This window comes from Cervus canadensis, chromosome 20 (genome assembly GCF_019320065.1).
Source record: "Cervus canadensis isolate Bull #8, Minnesota chromosome 20, ASM1932006v1, whole genome shotgun sequence".
NCBI classification, from domain to species: domain Eukaryota; kingdom Metazoa; phylum Chordata; class Mammalia; order Artiodactyla; family Cervidae; genus Cervus; species Cervus canadensis.
In genome coordinates this window covers 35,191,684-35,211,698 of record NC_057405.1, presented here as the reverse complement: position 1 = coordinate 35,211,698, position 20,015 = coordinate 35,191,684, and the positions used below count along the sequence as shown (strand labels likewise).

General features: G+C 40.9%; 1 protein-coding gene and 1 non-coding gene across 2 annotated transcripts in view; one reads left to right on the top strand and one right to left on the bottom strand.

The window, feature by feature from the left end:
* Positions 1-11: 11 nt before the first annotated feature.
* Positions 12-20,015, bottom strand: part of LOC122422708 — a 36,139-nt gene continuing 16,135 nt past the window's right edge. The window contains exons 2-3 of the mRNA XM_043439327.1: positions 2,263-3,181; positions 12-351 (exon numbers count right to left, since the gene is read on the bottom strand). Of these exons, the coding sequence (XP_043295262.1) occupies positions 290-351; positions 2,263-3,181 (981 nt within the window). The 3' untranslated portion in view covers positions 12-289. The remainder of the gene's footprint in view (positions 352-2,262; positions 3,182-20,015) is intronic.
* LOC122422990 lies at positions 192-354 on the top strand. The gene has a single exon (XR_006264068.1). It is a non-coding gene; the product is annotated as a U1 spliceosomal RNA (small nuclear RNA).

Sequence of the window (20,015 nt, the reverse complement as noted above, 5' to 3'; positions counted from 1 at the left end):
AAGAAATTATCTGAATTACCATTGGTCATGAATGTTGACAAGATACATACAACAAATATCCATTTTCAGTGAACATATCCCTTCACGGAACTAAAGCATATCACAAACTGATATGTCTATTGTAGTTTCTCCCCAAAGATTTCAAAGCAGTTTAAAATAATTATATATAGCAATTCTCAAAACTTACAAGTATACTTACCTGGCAGAGGAGATACCATTATCAAGAAGGTGGTTCTCCCAGGGCGAGGCTCACCCATTGCACTCCGGTGTGTTGACCTCTGCCATTTCCTCAAATAGGGGAAACTCGACTGTGTAATTTATGGTAGTGGGGGACTGCGTGCCCGCTTTCCCCTGAAAAAAAAAACTTCAAGTTACCAGAGAAAATTGCATCTGAGAGCAATCAACATCTTTCTCTAAAACTTTTGCTACATAATTCCAAAGTGCTACAGTCTAACTGTTGCAAACCTGCCACTCGTCCAATCAGTCGGAACACTGACTGCAGGTCCACTGCACAGGCAGGCACTGGGCCAAACCCTGTTACAGAGTAACAGGAAAGGCGAGACCACAGCGACAGTGGGCGCCGCCAACACTGTGATTAAACGTTCCTGAAATGCTGTTTTCCTTAAACAGTGAAAAGAGTAAATTGTATGTTCCAACACTGGAGTGCATTAATAGTTAAGAGTTAAGTAACTTCATAAAAGTGACAGTACAATATTTTCCCCAAGGAGACTAGGATTAAATGAAGTAAGCATCCGTCTCTACTGCTCAATTACTAAGTAAAGGTAAATGACCACTTTAAATGAGTCAAATAACCTCAAGAATGACACTATTTTTCACCCATCTGAAGGAGAAAGTTTTGAGAAAATCTTAAGTTAGCTGTTACATGTCACTTGTAATCTATCAGAAATAAAGTACATTCACTCAGTTTCACTCAGCATCTGAAACTGAATTTTTGCTGGGGCGACTAGGGTCAATTTACTAATCATGCCTTCCTTTGATCAACCATTTTTTCTTAGGAGAGAAAAATCTAGCCTTAATGCAATCATCAAACAATCTAGAATTCATACTTTTTATCCTACATTTTACAAAACAAGATTTTTCTCAAGTAGCTACCTGTTAAAGTTTTAAAGAATTTAACATATATGTTACCCAGCAAAATTGCTCTGCCCAAAAAAAAAAAAAAATGCAATCTTGACTCCAAGTTAAGTAATCTTAGTGCTTCAAGTGGTCATCCAAAACCTGAAAGTGGACAAACAGCCAACCACCTTTTTAGTACCTACCTCTCCAGAAGAAAGGGCTGTTAGACAAATGCTATTAATATTGACAGCAATTGTATCAAACTGACACGCAGGAAGGTGCACTTCAGGATTAAGTACCTCCCTTGGAGTTCATTATTACGAACTATGAATGTCACATTAGAAAAACTGCTGTCATTTCATTTTATGAATGCTGAATCAGGTAGCTTTAGTTAACTGCAACACTTTACAAACAGGCTATCAAATAAGCCCCAATTACCAAGTTGTTCCAGACACAGAGCTTCTGTTTCTATTATTAAGTGTAATTAAAGAATAAAAAGGATCAGTTTATTTTTCTTGATACATTAGTCTAAAACGATCTGCAATAAGTCTCTGAACACCCAAGTGACTGAAATTCCTTGAGCTATACAAAACACTCCTCTGGAATGCCAGTCTTCCAAATGGCAAGACTATAAGAACACACAACTGATACACATTCTCCATATTACACACGAAGGGAGAAAAAGTGAAAACAAATGCCCCAAGTCTTTGTCTTCTCCAGAATGGCATTTTGTAGCACTGCAAGAATTCAGGCATTTCATCAGTATTCTGCACACTGGGGGACATTCAGTAACTGCTGGTGACAGATGAGTCGACAAGAAGCTTCACCAACAAACAGTATTAACAGGTAATGTTGCAAATCAGTCATGGAACAGCGGGAGAAGGAATGTGGAGGAGTTCAAAGAGTAACAATCTTTGGCCAAATTTTACATTCAGAGCAAATCAATCACACACTCCTCCAGGGAAAAAAAAAGAGAGAGAGAGAGATTTGGTGTGACCCAGAATAACCATGAGGACCACACACACACACACACACACAGAGCAAGTGCCAAGTCCACTACAGTTTGACAGTCATGCATTTGGATAATTATAGTAGAAACGTGTGTTTTAGAAACACAGCTAAGGCCACACCCTAGGACCGAGAACCGGGACTTTAAATGCTAAGGATCTGCGGTCCACGCAACACCTGAATCGGGCGGTATCGGGGCACCAAGTTCAAGGCAGGTGATGAGGAGGGCCGCGTGTCCGGGCGAGGCCTGGTGGAGTCCGAGGGAGAAGGGGGTGTGGATCCGGGGACCAGCAGCGGGAGGGAAGGCGGCCGCTGGGAGGAAAGGACGTGGGAGTTCCGGGTCGGGGGACGGCCATAGAGACGCCGGAGGGGAAAGCGCCCGGAGCCAAAGGCCACGGGCGGAGGCAAGACTGGGCACGGGAAAGGGCGGCGAGCACGCGCGGGGAGACGCGAGGGGAAGGAGGCAGGGGCGGAGAAAGGCACAGCCGAATGAATGAGCGCCAGGGCGGCCCGGGGCGCGGAGGAAGGGCCCGGGGCGCCCGCGGAGATGCCGCCGCACGCCAGGGGTGGGCGCCGGGGTGGGCGCCGGCCCCACCGCGCCCGCCTCTCCGCCAAAATGGGGTCGCGGAGCAGACGAGCCAGGGGTGTGAGAGAAGCGAGGAAAACGGGAAAAAAATAAACCAGTCACCCTCCCCGCGAGCCTCCAGGCGCTCTCTCTCAGCCCCGTTCCTCCGCCCTCCTCGAGCCGCGGCGGCAGCTCCTCAGCAGCGCTAGGGGGAGCCCCGGGCCCGGAGCGGGGCAGCGTCGGCGGCGGCGGCGGCGGCCGGACGGGGAACCCCTCCGCACCTGCCCCTGTGGCGGAGCCGCGACGAGCCAGGCGGCGGCGGCAACGGCGGCAACGGCGGCAACGGCGGCAACGGCTCCTGCGAGCGGGGAGGGCAAATGAGCCGGATGTACAGGGTAACGGCGAGGAGGGGGAAGGGGCAACGCCTGGAAGTGAACGCCGCGGGCCTGTCCGGCCGTTCGCACGCGCCGCGCGCCCGCCGCGCCAGGTAAACCGTCTTCCTTCCCCGCCCCCTTTGCTCCCGCCCCGCCCCTAGGGGGCGGGGCGGGGCCGGAGACAGGCGGTCTGGAAGGCTCCGCGAGGAGAGGAAGGGGACGCGGCTACCTTCTCCGCTACCCCGCCCTCCTTAAAGGGGCAGCATCTTAAAGGCTGAGACGGCTTCTGGGTGGACCCGCGTCTTGCAGCCTTCTCATTTTACAGATGGAAAACTGAGGCTTGTCCAAGATCACACAAAACTGAAAGGTAAAGCTAAGATTTTAACTCAGGTCTGCCTGAAATAGGTTTTTGGATATATAAATATGTACATATCCTCAAACACAGATTTCTTTGTATAACATGTAAAATTTTACTTAATATTATTGTTGTTCATTACAGTATGCATCTAGTCCTCAAAAATGATTTTCGCATTTATCTTAAGCTTTATATCCATTCTAGAAATTATGTAGACACAGTTTAACCTATCTCATTGTTCACTTCCCTTCTTTAGATCTATAGTCACCCATTCTTTAGTTTCTTTTTTTAATCACTTTGTTGAGGTATGATTGCCATACAAAAAGCATATTTCAAGTAAATAGAGCTTGATGAGTTTGGAGATAAGTATATATGATATCCATGAACCATCACCACAATCTATGTCATGAACATACTCATCACCTCATCACCTCCAAAGGTTTCCTCCTGATCTCTTTTTTTTTCTCCAGCTTTATTGGGGTATCATTGACAAAACTAAGTTATTTAAAGGATACAATGTGATGATTTGATATATGTATACATTGTAAAAGAATTCTTCCCATCAAATTAGTTAACATGTTTATCATTTCATAATTTTACCTTTTTGTGTGTGTGAGAATGAGCACATTCTACTCTCTCAGTGAATTTTGATTATAGAATATTGTTATCAAATATAGTAAAGTTAGCACGTCAGACCTTGTTTATTTTATAACTAAAAGTCTGCAGCCTTTATCAACCTCTGCCTGTTAGTCCTACTCCCCAACTCAAGTGGATTCCCAGGTGGCCCAGTGGTAAAGAATCCGCCTGCCAGTGCAGGAGATGTAGGTCTGATCCCTGGGCTGGGAAGATTCCTTGAAGGAGCAAGATAAAACCCCAGATAAACGACTAAATGGAAGGAAGAGAGGCAACCTTCCAGAAAAAGAATTCGGAATAATGATAGTGAAGTCGATTCAGGATCTCAGAAAAAGAATGGAAGCAAAGATTGAGAAGATGTGTGAAATGTTGACAGAATTGTGGACATCACTGCCACAGAACATACTATAGGAAAAAGAATGAAAAGAAATGAAGGCAGCCTAAGAGACTTCTGGGACAACATTAAACACACTGGTATTTGCATTATAGGTGCCCCAGAGGGAGAAGAGGGAGAGAAAGGACCTGAGAAAGTATTTGAAGAGATAATAGCTGAAAACTTCTCTAACGTGAGAAAGGAAATAGTCAACCAAGTCCAGGAATCACAGAGTCCCAGGCAGGATAGAGTCCCGGGCAGGATAAACCCAAGGAGGAACACATTGAGACACATAATCAAACTGACAAAAATTAAAGACAGAGATAAAATACTAAAAGCAACAAAGGAAAAACAACAAATAATATTCAAGGGAATGCCCATCAGGCTATCAGCTGTTTTCTCAAACGAAATTCTACAAGCCAGAAGGGAATGACATGATATATTTAAAATGATGAAAGGGAAGAAGCTACAAGCAAGAAAACTCTACCCAGCAAGACTCTCCTTCAGATTTGATGGAGAAATCAATAGCTTTTCAGACAAGTAAAAGTTAAGAGAATTCACCACCAAACCAGTTTTACAACAAATGCTAACGGAACTTCTCTAGGCAGGAACAAGAGAAGGAAAATATTTACCTATAGAAAATAAGCCCAAAACAAGTTACAAAAATGGTAATAGGATCATACATATCAATAATTGCATTAAATGTAAGTAGATTAAATGCACCAACCAAAAGACATAGACTGGCTGAGCAGATGAAAACATGTGCATGTATGCAATTCCATCACTCTGCTTGACTCTCCAAATTGCATGCAATTATTTTATATTGTTAGGCTAATCATGTTCTATTATGGCTTGCAATTGTAATTATCTTTTATTTTTGTCTGGCTATTGATTGTGAAAACTGATAAACATCTTTCACTATTGTGATTACGTAACTGTTACTCATTTAATACCATTTATCATGATTGGTCAACAGAAAAATCATAGAATTCTATATCATCAAAGCTACCACTTTATAGAAAAATCTGTAATCACTTTTTAAAATTCAGATGCGTATCAGAATTATCTTGGAGGTTTTTCCAAAAATACAAACGTCCAGGTATTGCTTCTTCTTTTGACTGGAGTTCCAGATAGGTTCCTAATGAGCAGCCATATTTAAAAACAACTGGACAATATGAGGACGTTTTACTTTTATCTAGTCTGTTTCACTTTTCCCATTTCATAGTCAATGCTCTCATTTAATTTAGTTTATGTTTTCCAACTTCTCCGTCACTTTTTTTATGTTCTTTCTCAAACTTTATTTTTTTTTTTTTTTTTTATTTTTTTTAATTAGTTGGAGGCTAATTACTTCACATTTCAGTGGGTTTTGTCATACATTGATATGAATCAGCCATAGATTTACACGTATTCTCCATCCCGATCCCCCCTCCCACCTCCCTCTCCACCCGATTCCTCTGGGTCTTCCCAGTGCACCAGGCCCGAGCACTTGTCTCATGCATCCACCTGGGCTGGTGATCTGTCTCACTGTAGATAATATACATGTTGTTCTTTCGAAACATCCCACCCTCACCTTCTCCACAGGTTCAAAATCTGTTCCTGTATTTCCCTGTGTCTCTTTTTCTGTTTTGCATATAGGGTTATCATTACCATCTTTCTAAATTCCATATATATGTGTTAGTATGCTGTAATTTTCTTTATCTTTCTGGCTTACTTCACTCTGTATAATGGGCTCCAGTTTCATCCATCTCATTAGGACTGATTCAAATGAATTCTTTTTGACAGCTGAGTAATATTCCATGGTGTATATGTACCACAGCTTCCTTATCCATTCATCTGCTGATGGGCATCTAGGTTGCTTCCATGTCCTGGCTATTATAAACAGTGCTGTGATGAACATTGGGGTGAACGTGTCTCTTTCAGATCTGGTTCCTCAGTGTGTATGCCCAGAAGTGGGATTGCTGGGTCATATGGCAGTTCTATTTCCAGTTTTTTAAGAAATCTCCACACTGTTTTCCATAGTGGCTGTACTAGTTTGCATTCCCACCAACAGTGTAAGAGGGTTCCCTTTTCTCCACAGCCTCTCCAGCATTTATTGCTTGTAGTCTTTTGGATAGCAGCCATCCTGACTGGCGTGTAATGGTACCTCATTGTGGTTTTGATTTGCATTTCTCTGATAATGAGTGATGTTGAGCATCTTTTCATGTGTTTGTTAGCCATCTGTATGTCTTCTTTGGAGAAATGTCTGTTTAGTTCTTTGGCCCATTTTTTGATTGGGTCATTTATTTTTCTGGAATTGAGCTGCAGGAGTTGCTTGTATATTTTTGAGGTTAATCCTTTGTCTGTTTTTTCATTTGCTATTATTTTCTCCCAATCTGAGGGCTGTCTTTTCACCTTGCTTATAGTTTCCTTTGTAGTGCAAAAGCTTTTAAGTTTCATTAGGTCCCATTTGTTTATTTTTGCTTTTATTTCCAATATTCTGGGAGGTGGGTCATAGAGGATCTTGCTGTGATTTATGTCGGAGAGTGTTTTGCCTATGTTCTCCTATAGGAGTTTTATAGTTTCTGGTCTTACATTTAGATCTTTAATCCATTTTGAGTTTATTTTTGTGTATGGTGTTAGAAAGTGTTCTAGTTTCATTCTTTTACAAGTGGTTGACCAGTTTTCCCAGCACCACTTGTTAAAGAGGTTGTCTTTTTTCCATTGTATATCCTTGCCTCCTTTGTTAAAGATAAGGTGTCCATAGGTTCGTGGATTTATCTCTGGGCTTTCTATTCTGTTCCATTGATCTATATTTCTGTCTTTGTGCCAGTACCATACTGTCTTGATGACTGTGGCTTTGTAGTAGAGTCTGAAGTCAGGCAGGTTGATTCCTCCAGTTCCATTCTTCTTTCTCAAAATTACTTTGGCTATTCGAGGTTTTTTGTATTTCCATACAAATTGTGAAATTATTTGTTCTAGTTCTGTGAAAAATACCATTGGTAGCTTGATAGGGATTGCATTGAATCTATAGATTGCTTTGGGTAGTATAGCCATTTTGACAATATTGATTCTTCCAATCCATGAACACCGTATGTTTCTCCATCTGTTTGTGTCCTCTTTGATTTCTTTCATCAGTGTTTTATAGTTTTCTATGTATAGGTCTTTTGTTTCTTTAGGTAGATAATACTCCTAAGTATTTTATTCTTTTTGTTGCAATGGTGAATGGTATTGTTTCCTTAATTTCTCTTTCTGTTTTTTCATTGTTAGTATATAGGAATGCAAGGGATTTCTGTGTGTTAATTTTATATCCTGCAACTTTACTATATTCATTGATTAGCTCTAATAATGTTCTGGTAGAGTCTTTAGGGTTTCCTATGTAGAGGATCATGTCATCTGCAAACAGTGAGTGTTTCACTTCTTCTTTTCCTATCTGGATTCCTTTTACTTCTTTTTCTGCTCTGATTTGCTGTGGCCAAAACTTCCAACACTATGTTGAAATCAGTAGTGGTGCAGTTGGGCACCTTGTCTTGTTCTTGATTTCGGGGGAATGCTTTCAAAATTTTCACCATTGGGGTGATGCTTGCTGTGGGTTTGTGCCCAAATATGGCCTTTTATAATGTTGAGGTATGTTCCTTCTATTCCTGCTTTTTGGAGAAGTTTAAAATCATAAATGAGTGTTGAATTTGTCAAAGGCTTTCTCTGAAATCTATTGAGATAATCATTGGTTTTTATCTTTCCAATTGTTAATGTGGTGTATTACGTTGATTGATTTGCGGATATTGAAAGATCCTTGCATTCCTGGGATAAAGCCCACTTGGTTCGTGGTGTATGATTTTTTTAATATGTGTTGATTCTGTTTTGGCTAAAGAATTTTGTTAAAGGATTTTTGCATCTATGTTCATCAGTGATATTGGCCTGGTAGGTTTTCCTTTTTTTTTGTGGCATCTTTGTCTGTTTTGGAATTAGGGTGATGGTGGCCTCAATAGATGAGTTTGGAAGTTTTACCTTCTTCCTGAATTTTCTGGAAGAGTTTGAGTAGGTAGGTGTTAGGTCTTCTCTAATTTTTGGTAGAATTCAGCCTGTGAAGCCATCTGGTCCTGGGCTTTTGTTGCTGGAAGATTTTTGATACACTTTTCGATTTCCTTGCCTGTGAATGGGTCCTGTTAAATCTTCTATTTCTTCCTGTTTCATGTTTTTGGAAAGTTATACTTTTCTAAGAATTTGTCCATTTTCTCCCAAGTTGTCCATTTTATTGGCATAGAAGCTGCGGTAGTAGTCTCTTATGATCCTTTGTATTTCAGTGTTGTCTGTTTTGATCTCTCCATTTTCATTTCTAATTTTGTTAATTTGGTTCTTCTCTCTTTGCTTCTTAATGAGTCTTGCTAATGGTTTGTCAATTTTGTTTATTTTTTCAAAAAAAACAGCTTTTAGCTTTGTTGATTTTTGCTATGGTCTCTTTAGTTTCTTTTGCATTTATTTCTGCCCTAATTTTTAAGATTTCTTTCCTTCTGCTAACCCTGGGGTTCTTCATTTCTTCCTTCTCTAATTGCTTTAGGTGTAGAGTTAGGTTATTTATTTGGCTTTTTTTTTTTTTTTTTATGTAAGCCTGTAATGCTATGAACCTTCCCCTTAGCACTGCTTTTACAGTGTCCCATAGGTTTTGGGTTGTTGTGTTTTCATTTTCATTCATTTCTATACATATTTTGATTTCTTTTTTGATTTCTTCTATGATTTGTTGGTTATTCCGAAGTGTGTTATTTAGCCTCCAATGTGTTTGAAATTTTTAAACAATTTTTTTCGCTGTAATTGAGATAATAATCTTACTGCACTGTGGTTCAGAAAAGATGACTTGAATGATTTCAATTTTTTTGAATTTTCCAAGACTAGATTTATGGCCCAGGATGTGATCTATTCTGGAGAAGGTTCCGTGTGCACTTGAGAAAAAGGTGAAGTTGATTGTTTTGGGGTGAAATGTCCTATAGATATCAATTAGGTCTAGCTGGTCCATTGTGTCGTTTAAAGTTTGTGTTTCCTTGTTAATTTTCTGTTTAGTTGATCTATCCATAGTTGTGAGTGGGGTATTAAAGTCTCCCACTATTATTGTGTTACTATTAATTTCCTCTTTCATACTCGTTAGCGTTTGCCGTACATATTGCGGTGCTCCTATGTTGGGTGCATATATATTTATAATTGTTATATCTTCTTCTTTGATTGATCCTTTGATCATTATGTAGTGTCCTTCTTTGTCTCTTTTCACAGCTTTTATTTGAAAGTCTATTTTATCTGATATGAGTATTGCGACTCCTGCTTTCTTTTGGTCTCCGTTTGCATGAAATATTTTTTTCCAGCCCTTCACTTTTAGTCTGTATGTGTCTCTTGTTTTGAGGTGGGTCTCTTGTAGACAGCATATATAGGGGTCTTGTTTTTGTATCCATTCAGCCAATCTTTGTCTTTTGGTTGGGGCATTCAACCCATTTACATTTAAGGTAATTATTGATAGGTGTGGTCCCGTTGCATTTACTTTGTTGTTTTGGGTTCACGTTTATACAACCTTTCTGCATTTCCTGTCTAGAGAAGATCCTTTAGCATTTGTTGAAGAGCTGGTTTGGTAGTGCTGAATTCTCTCAGCTTTTGCTTATCTGTAAAGCTTTTGAGTTCTCCTTCATATCTGAATGAGATCCTTGCTGGATACAGTAATCTAGGTTGTAGGTTATTCTCCTTCATTACTTTCAGGACGTCCTGCCATTCCCTTCTGGCCTGGAGGGTTTCTATTGATAGGTCAGCTGTTATCCTTATGGGAATCCCTTTGTGTGTTATTTGTTGTTTTCCCCTTGCTGCTTTTAATATTTGTTCTTTGTGTTTGATCCTTTGTTAGTTTGATTAATATGTTCTTGGGTGTTTCGCCTTGGTTTTATCCTGTTTGGAACTCTCTGGGTTTCTTGGACTTGGGTGGCTATTTCCTTCCCCATTTTAGGGAAGTTTTCAGCTATTATCTCCTCGAGTATTTTCTCATGGCCTTTCTTTTTGTCTTCTTCTTCTGGAACTCCTATGATTCGAATGTTGGGGCGTTTCACATTGTCCCAGAGGTCCCTGAAGTTGTCCTCATTTCTTTTGATCCTTTTTTCTTTTTTCCTCTCTGCTTCATTTATTTCCACCATTTTATCTTCTATCTCACTTATCCTATCTTCTGCTTCCGTTAGTCTACTCTTGGTTCCCTCCAAAGTGTTTTTGATCTCATTCATTGCATTGTTCATTTTTAATTGACTCTTTTTTATTTCTTCTAGGTCTTTATTAAACATTTCTTGTATCTTTTCAATCTTTGTTTCCAGGCTATTTATCTGTAACTCCATTTTGTTTTCAAGATTTTGGATCATTTTATTATCATTATTCTAAATTCTTTTTCAGGTAGATTCCCTATCTCCTCCTCTTTTGTTTGACTTGGTGGGCATTTTTCTTGTTCCTTTACCTGTTGGGTATTTCTTTGCCTTTTCATCTTGTTTAGATTGCTGTGTCTGGAGTGCACTTTCTGTATTCTGGAGGTCTGTGGTTCCTTTTTATTGTGGAGGATTTACCCAGTGGGTGGGGTTGGACGTTTGGCTTGTCAAGGTTTCCTGGTTAGGGAAGCTTGCGTCAGTGTACTGGTGCGTTGAACTTGATTTCTTCTCTTTGGAGAGCAATGGAGTGCCCAGTAATGAGTTTTGAGTTGGGTCTATGTGTTAGGTGTGACCTTGGGTAGCCTGTATGTTGACATTCAGGGCTATGTTCCTGTGTTGCTGGAGAATTTGCGTGGTATGTCTTGCTCTAAAACTTATTGGCTCTTGGGTGGTGGTTGGTTTCAGTGTAGGTATGGAGGCTTTTGGACGGTCACTTATCACTTAAAGTTCCATGTAGTCAGGAGTTTTCTGGTGTTCTCAGGTTTTGGGCTTAAGTTTCCTGCCTCTGGATTTCAGTTTTATTCTTCCTGTAGTCTCAGGATTTCTCCAACTATACAGCTCTGATAATTAAACTTCTAGGTTAATGGCGAAAAGATTCTCCCCCGTTAGGGACACCCAGAGAGGTTCACAGAGTTACATGAACAGGAGAAAAGGGAGGAGGGAGATAGAGATGAGTAGGAGGAGAAAAAGGGGGACGCAAGAGGAGAGAGACAGATCTACGCAGCTGTCTGTTCCCAGAGTGTTCTCGTATCTCAGACACCTACAAGGATTCACAGAATTGGATGGGGAAGAGAAGGGGAAAAGAGGAAATAGAGGTGTTCTGAGGTAGAAAAAAGAGAGTCAAGATTGGGAGGGAATAATCTTCGGTTTTAAGATAGGGCTTCTCTTTTTTTTTTGTAAGGTTATAGTGTAGTGAAGATGAAAATGAAGAGTAGTAGAGGAGTACTAGAGGACTTTAAAAGAAATAAGAGAAAAAGAAAAATAGAAAATAGAAGAGAAAAAGGAAAGAAAAAAAAAAGAAGAAAAAGGAGAAGAAAAAAAAGAAAAAGAAAAAAAAAAAAATTTTTTTTTCCCCTAATTAAAAAAATCGTAAAAATCTATGAAAATGAAAGTTAAGGAGTAATGGGGGAGTAATAGGGAATTTTAAAGGAAAATAAAAGAGAAAAAATAAAAAAGAAAAATATAAAAAGAAAAAAAATTTTTTTTTTTCCTTACTTAGAAAAAACAGAAAAATAAAAAAAAAGTAAAAATATGTCTAGGAATTTCTCTGGAGCTGTTGCGGTCAGTGTGGGTTTGGCTCAGTTTCAGATAGCTCCTCGTTCCAGCTTGCACTTCTCGATATCTCCAGGGCCCTTCCGGTGAAGTCGGTGTTTTCTTCAGGGATTTTAATCTGTTGCACCAGTCCCTTCTGAAGCGGTTCCCTTTGTTTATTTGGCTTCTGTTTGCCGGTCTCTTCAGAGGCTCATTTCCGCCCTGACACAGGCGGCTGGAGGCGGACTCTTATTCAGGTAGCTAGTTCCGTTGCGCTGCTGGGAGGGGCTGGCGCTGCGGGGCGGGGCTGGCGCTGCGGGGCGGGGCTGACGCTGCGGGGAGGGGCTGGCCCCGCGGGGGCGGGGCTGACGCTGCGGGGAGGGGCTGGCCCTGCGGGGGCGGGCTGGCGCTGCCGGAAGGGGCTGACGCTGCTTTCTCCGTCTGCGCTGCTCAGGCTCCCGGCTGTTCTATATGGAGCGCGCCCCGCGCTGCGCGAGGTTCCAGCCCTCGGGTGTTACACAAAAGCGCGGAAGGAAAAGCTGCGCCTGCTCTCTGTGCCTTCTCCGTCAGAGCGGTCCAGGCAGCCAGGGGCTTGGTGGGCGCGCTATCCCCAGGTGTGGCGCACCCAGTCCCTTCCGCGGACCCAGTCTCAGTTTCCGCTGGCGCCAGGCGGGTGCGCGCGCCTTCCGCCCTCCGCGTCCCCAGCCCCAGTCCCCGCCCCGCGCCGGTCGGGTGCCTGCGCCCTGTGTCTCGCCGCGACCTTCCCCTCCCCCCTGCCTCCTGCCTCCGGCGGGGCTGGGCCGGTCCGCAGCCTGCGAGCTCTTCCCTGGATTTTCTCGGTCTCTTTGTTCTGCGAACGGCCGGCAGTGTGTTCCGGCCGGTCAATTTTCTCTCTCTCCTTTGGTCTCCCACAGTTCAAGTTGGCACCTCACAGAAGCTCCCCCCGATTGTCCTCAGGGCACTCAGGCCCGGACCCTAGCCCAAGCAAGGCCGCCTAAGACTCCCTTCCCGGGACGGGTCTCCGTCCTTAGCTCTTTTGTCTCACTTTTTATCTTTTATAGTTTGTCCTACCTCCTTTCGAAGACAATGGTCTGCTTTTCTGGGCGCCTGATGACCTCAGCTAGCGATCAGAAGTTGTTTTGTGAAGTTTGCTCTGCATTCGGTTATTCTTTTGATGAATTTGTAGGAGAGAAAGTGGTCTCCCGGTCCTACTCCTCCGCCATCTTGGCTCCTCCCTGTGTGGTAGTTTGAACCTTCTTTTGCACTGCCTTTCTTTGGGATTGGAATGAAAACTGACTGTTTCCAGTCTTGTGGCCACTGCTGAATTTTCCAAATTTGCTGGCGTGTTGAGTGCAGCACTTTCACAGCATCATCTTTCAAGATTTGAAATAGCTCAGCTGGGATCCCATCACCTCTTTTACCTTTATTCATAGTGATGCTTCCTAAGGCCCACTTGACTTCGTACTTCAGGATGTCTAGCTCTAGGTGAGTGATCACACCCTAGTCTTTATCGGGTCATTAAGACTTTTTTTTTTTTAATAGCTCTGCTGTGTATTCTTGCCACCTTTTCTTTCTTAATATCTTCTGAATGGATTTAGTGCTCTCTAGATATGAGGAGATGCAAGGACTGAGATCATAAAATCTATTCCTAAAAACATTCAACTATCTAAAGACCTGTCCCACTAGATTCCCTGGTGAAGAGAGTGCCTTACTCCAACCTGAATTCCCTTAGAGGTTGTTGAAGGTCAACAGCATGGGGTTCAAGCTCCATAGAGACAGATGGCAAATACCTTTGTTGTTCAGTCATTGGCAATGTTCTTCTCAAGTGCCAATTTGTAGTTGACAATCTTTTAGGATTTGAAGTCGCTCAGCTGGGATTTTGTCACCTCCACTAGCTTTGTTCATAATGATGCTTCCTAATGCCCATTTGACTTTGTACTCCAGGATGTCTGGCTCTAGGTGAGTGATCACATCATCATGGTTATCTGGGTCATGAAGATCTTTTTTGTATAGTTCTTCTGTGTATTCTTGCCACCTCTTCTTAATATCTTCTGCTTCTGTAAGGTCCATGCCATTTCCGTTCTTTATTGTTCCCATCTTTGCATGAAATGTCCCTTGGTATCTCTAATTGTCTTGAAGAGATCTTTAGTCTTTCCCCCTCTATTGTTTTCCTGTATTTCTTTGCATTGTTCACTTAGGAGGACTAAGTGGATACAAAGCAGACAGCGTCAGCCAAGAAGACTTAATGAAGTCCATTCCCTACAAGGTATGCAGGCAGTGGGTGGGGACGGATGGGTGACTGGGGGTGGGTGGGGGATTGGGCAGACACAGGAAGGATTTGGCCCCAGGAACCCCACAGAGTTTCTTCCCAGCTTCATTAGTTGACTTATATCTTGAAGTTTTTACTGAGCACTAGTTTTACAGTGTTGTTTTCCCTACTTTCATTCAAATATGTTCATTTGGCCATATTTGCTTTCTTTCTTGCTGTTTCCTTCAGCCTTTCTGTTCTTCTGCTTGATTCCTTTCTTGCTAACCCTGTTATAGGTCCATTTAAAAAACAAGCAACTTTTCTTCCTTTTCAATAAGACACAAGAGGAGGAAAGGTAGTCTGATGTGCGTCTTTCATCTTGAATCCAAGTGCTATTCTGTGAATTCCTACACTTTTCCGCAAATGTTGGAGTTATTTGTGGCCATTGGCAACAGCACAGCCTTTTATCCCTGCCTGTGGCACTGAATCACAGTTTTGGTTTTGGGGGGTTTTTCATTTATTTGTTTGTTTTAATTTGCTCACGTTGCTGTGACTCACAGTTTCTCTTTTCTGTGGCTAATCACACAACATCGTGGATATTTACGAAACTCAGCCACCCATTCAGACCAGAATATTGGCACTTCCCAAACTTCTGCCAAAAGTTGAGCAGCAGGTTCTGTTTCCAAGTTAGCCTGCTCGGTGTCTCCCAACCCCACACATCCTGTTTCTCTCCAGTTCATAACTAGGAAAACATGATTCTTTCAGGAAATCTTTCTTGTGTCTCTCCAAGAGCAAATACAAAGCCTAGGATTAAATAAATCTCTTTAGTTCAAGCTAAGATGGAAAAGAGCATAAAGAGAGAGAGCGTAAAAAATTCAGACTGACCTCATTTATTAGATTAGAGCCACTCACTGATTTGAAAAGGACCATTTTAGAAGAGAGTGAAGCAAGCTCTATTAACGGATAGCATTCTGTGTAGTAAATATTGCAGCCTGTGTGTTATTAACACTTGCCTTTTATAAATAGGGTTTGCATGGAAATGAACTTATGACTGAAAATAGTAATATGTATTATTTGAAAGAAGAGCTTATATTGACAAATGCTTTGTAGTCACTTTTACTCAATAGTTAAAAGGGTTTGGCTATTATGTGTCGAGCTGGGGAAAATTTGGGGGGCCTACAGAGGATTCATGCAGATATCTTCTGTCTGCTTCCAACCAAGTAAAGAGGGTCTTTCTCTTTCCTGAAATGTCATAATCTTAGATTAATCAGTGTGGAGCACATTTCTGTAAGTAGAGAAAGTCAATCTGAAGAGAAATACAAATAGCTACTGGAAAGCTATTATCCAGATTCTTAAAACTATAGTTTCAGCTCGAACTTTTTTTTGCAAAAGACATTGATTTCACATCTGTAATTACGAAGGTGTATAAATAACCCCCAAATTAAAGCATAGTACTTTCTTTATTCCTTCCACTTGGGAGATTGAAGTAAACTCAACCCCAGGGCAAGGCCTCATCTATAATACCCTCATGTCACTGTGCCTGCTTGGCTCAATATAGACTCAAAAGAGTCGACTCTATCTTTATAGTCTTCTGGAAGATGTCTGCAGCTAGCTGCTAACCATTAGATGAATTTAAACCTACAAAATATTCAATCTGGCAGTTTTGCTCTCTCTTTTTTTTAAATTGAAGTATAGTTGATTTACAATCTTGTGTTAATTTCTGCTATACAGCAAAATGATTCATCTATGCATAAATACATTATTTTTTCATATTCTTTTCCATTCTACTTTATCACAGGGTACTGAATATTGTTCCCTGTGCTATATACAGTAGGACATTATTTTTTTAATCCATTCTATATATGACAGTTTGTATCTGCTAATCTTAAACTCCCAATTCATCCCTCCCCCAGAGTTGTGAAAATCACAACTCTGTTCCCTATGTCTGTGAGTCTGTTTCTGTTTCATAGATAAGTTTGTTTCTGTCATAGTTTTCATTCCACATATAAGTGATATCATATATTCGTCTTTCTCTGTGTTATTTACTTCACTCAGTATGATAGTCTCTGGTTCCATCCATGTTGTTGCAAATGGCATTATTTCACTCCTTCCTTATCCATTCATCTGTCAGTGGTCATTTAGGGTGCTTCCAGTAGTCATGTATGGATGTGAGAGCTGGACCATAAAGAAAGCTGAGCACTGAAGAATTGATGCTTTTGAACTGTGGTGTTGGAGAAGATGCTTGAGAGTCCTTTGGACTGCAAGGAGATCAAACCAATCAACCCTAAAGGAAATCAGTCCTCAATATTAATTGGAAGGACTGATGTTGAAGCTGAAGCTCTGATACTTTGGCCACCTGATGCGAAGAACTGATTTATTTGAAAAGACCCTGATGCTGGGAAAGATTGAGGGCAGGAGGAGAAGGGGGTGACAGAGGATGAGATGATTGCATGGCATCACTGACTCAATGGACATGAGTTTGAGTAAACTCTGGGAGTTGGTGATGGACAGGGAAGCCTGGTGTGCTGCGGTCCATGGGGTTGCAGAGTCAGACACAACTGAGCAACTGAACTGATGTTGTGGCTATTATGAATAGCACTGCTGTGAACATAGTGGATGCCTATATCTTTTCAAAGATAAGATTCCTATATATTTTATAGTTTTTTTTTTCCCCCAGGAGTGGGATTACTGGATCATATGACAACTCTGTTTTTAGGTTTTTTCTCTGAGGAACCTCACACTGTTTTCCATAGTGAGAGTACCAACTTACATTCCCATCCACTTTTGCTCTCTTATGCTCAAATCAGAAATACCCTATGTGACCTCCATTTATGTCACTCACCACCAAACCAATACTAAGGATGGGCTTAGTCAGGTTAAAATACCAAGTCAGGTTAAAATAAATCCCACTTTGAGCCTTTTTAAATTAAGTGACCCAAGATAGTATTAAAGATCACAAGAATTTGAAATAAAATAAGGGGGCAGATTTCTGGTTGTGACTCCTCGACGGACAGTGGTCCTATTGGTTTTTAATGTCCTGATTTTCCCAGGATTTTATGCATTTTCATCTGGTTGATGAAAGAATAAGATCACAGTCATGAGTGCTGTGGCAGAATATTCCTGGCAATTCTCCTACCGTAGAATGGAAAGGCGTGTTTGTCTCTTTAAGAACACAAGTTTTCAAACAAACCTAGGGATTTCTGGGCGTTATCTGTGGGGATTTAGGGGAATATGGAGCAGGTTGGTCATTGGAGAGAAGACAAGCTGGCTGGAGGCCAGACTTTATCTCGTCCCAAACTCACAAGCCTTCATTATCATGTACACCCAAATTTTACTGAGACACTATGCTTCAACATAAGATTTCAGTTTAATAAAGCTTGTCTTCCTTAGTACAAAATAACTAAACCCCTTTATGTTTGGAAACTGGTGCTTTCAAAGAAAATGTGTGGTTCTTTGCTTTCTGAGAATGCAGTTATGTCCAAAAATTTTGAGATCTTCTAAAGGAAAGATCAGTCAGATGAATTGAAAAGCCCCATTCTCTGAATGTGACTCCAGGGATATGGGGTGGCATGAGGGCTGTGAGGAAATTGGAAGCCACGTGTCCTTGCCTTCAAGAACTGGACACCTCTGGCTTCATATTCAATTCAGATTCAGATTCCATTCAGATTCAGATTCAACCATCAGTTACATTTACATGCATCTTGTTGTACATCTCGCTGTGAGTTTTTATGCACTGCATTTTACCCTTTCCTCATAGCACTTTAGTGGTATGTATTGTTATCCTTATAATTGAGGAAACAAAGGCTCATGGAGGATAAATGTTTTGTGCAAAAACACATAGCTCATAAGTAATAGAGCCAATATTTAAACCTATCTCTTCATAGTTTTCTGGTTTAATATGATTTAGCTCTTAGACTCTGAAACTCTGAAAGTTTATATATTCCATCCTATTTCCATATTATTTGCACTGTTTGTGATTAGAATTATATTATTATCCTTCAGTAGGTGAATGGATAAACTGTGATACATCGAAATCCAAACAATGGAATATTATTTGGTGCTAAAAAGAAATGAGCTATTAATTCATGAAAATACATGGAGAAAACTTAACTGTATATAACTAAGTGCAAGACATGTGCTTCCCTGGTGGCTCAGTGGTAAAGAATCTGCCTGCGATGCGGGAGACCTGGGTTCGATCCCTGGGTTGGGAAGATCCCCTGGAGAAGGGAACGGCTACCCACTCCAGTATTCTGGCCTGGAGAATTCCATGGACTGTATAGTCCGTGGGATCACAAAGAGTCAGACATGACTGAGTGACTTTAAAGTTGCTCAGTTGTATCCTACTCTTTGTGACCCCATAGACATCCCATAGGCCCCATGGAAGTCCAGGCCAGAATACTGGAGTGAAAGAAGCCAATCTGAAATGGCTATGCACTGCACTGTTCCAACTATATGATGTTCTGGAAAAGGCAAAACAATAAAGACACTAAAAAGATCAGTTGTTACCAGAGGTTGGGGGCGGGGAGTGGGAGGGCTAAGGATCAATAGGCAGAGCACAGAGAACTTTTAATGCCGTGGAAATACTCTGTATGATGCTGTGATGGTGGATACATATACATATACATATACATATACATATACATATACATATACATACATATGTTTGTCCAAACCCATAGAATGTACAAGTCCTAGAGTGAACTATAGTGCAAACTATAGACTTTGGGTGATTGTGACTTGTCAATGTAGGTTTATCAGTTGTAAACAATCTACCACTCTCAGTGGGGATGTTGATCAGTGGGGAGGCTATTCATGTGTGAAAGCAGAAGGTATATAAGAAAATCTCTGCATTTTCTGCTTCAATTTGCTGTAAACCTAAAAATAAAGTCTTTTTCTTTTTTTTTTTTAAAAAGAAGGTATACTTAATGCTAGATACTAAATGTATATTGATTATAGGAAATAAAATTCTATGTACTTTGAGTGAGTCACTTATACAGTGATTCCACGAGGATGCCTTTGGATTTCCAAGGCCTTCCTCTCCTTACAGCAACAAGGCATTAAAACCTGGGCATTTCTGGGAAGTCAGAATATAAGGATACCCAGGTTTGAGAATTCAAGGGAATATTCTAGGGGATCCAAGAAACTCCTTACAACTCCTCTGCCCCAACTTCTTCATTTTAGGAGTTTTCAAATGGGTCCAGTATCAATTAATGCATTTTAAAGGGCTGATTTAACCCTGAAAGCAGTTGTCTATCTGGTTTGTAAGTAAGTTGTAATAAAAGATTTATTATGAATGTTTTGTTTAGCTTCTTGAAAGTTTTCTGATTTCCCAATATCGTTATATTTGATAATGTCTTTGTTTGTGTGTATTTTCTCAAGTACTAAGGTAATAACTAGCCAGACTGTATTCAGAAAAGGTCTTTTCTTATACATCAAATATATTGTACCAAATGATGGTGCTTTCTCAGCACTATTCAGTATTATTGTGTGTTCTTGCATCTTTTAAAAAAAAGTGTGTATTCTTATTTTGAATTTATGAAACACTGCTGGCTTGTGAAATATAAGAGGTACTGCAAACATTTCTTTGAAGAAATGAAAAGCCTGACTCAGCAATGGTGCAGCAAAGCTGGAATCACATGGAGGCTGAATTTATTTTCTCTCTCCTCTCCCATTATTGAATGGTCTGTGCTTTGTTCTTGAATGTCCCTGAATGCCACT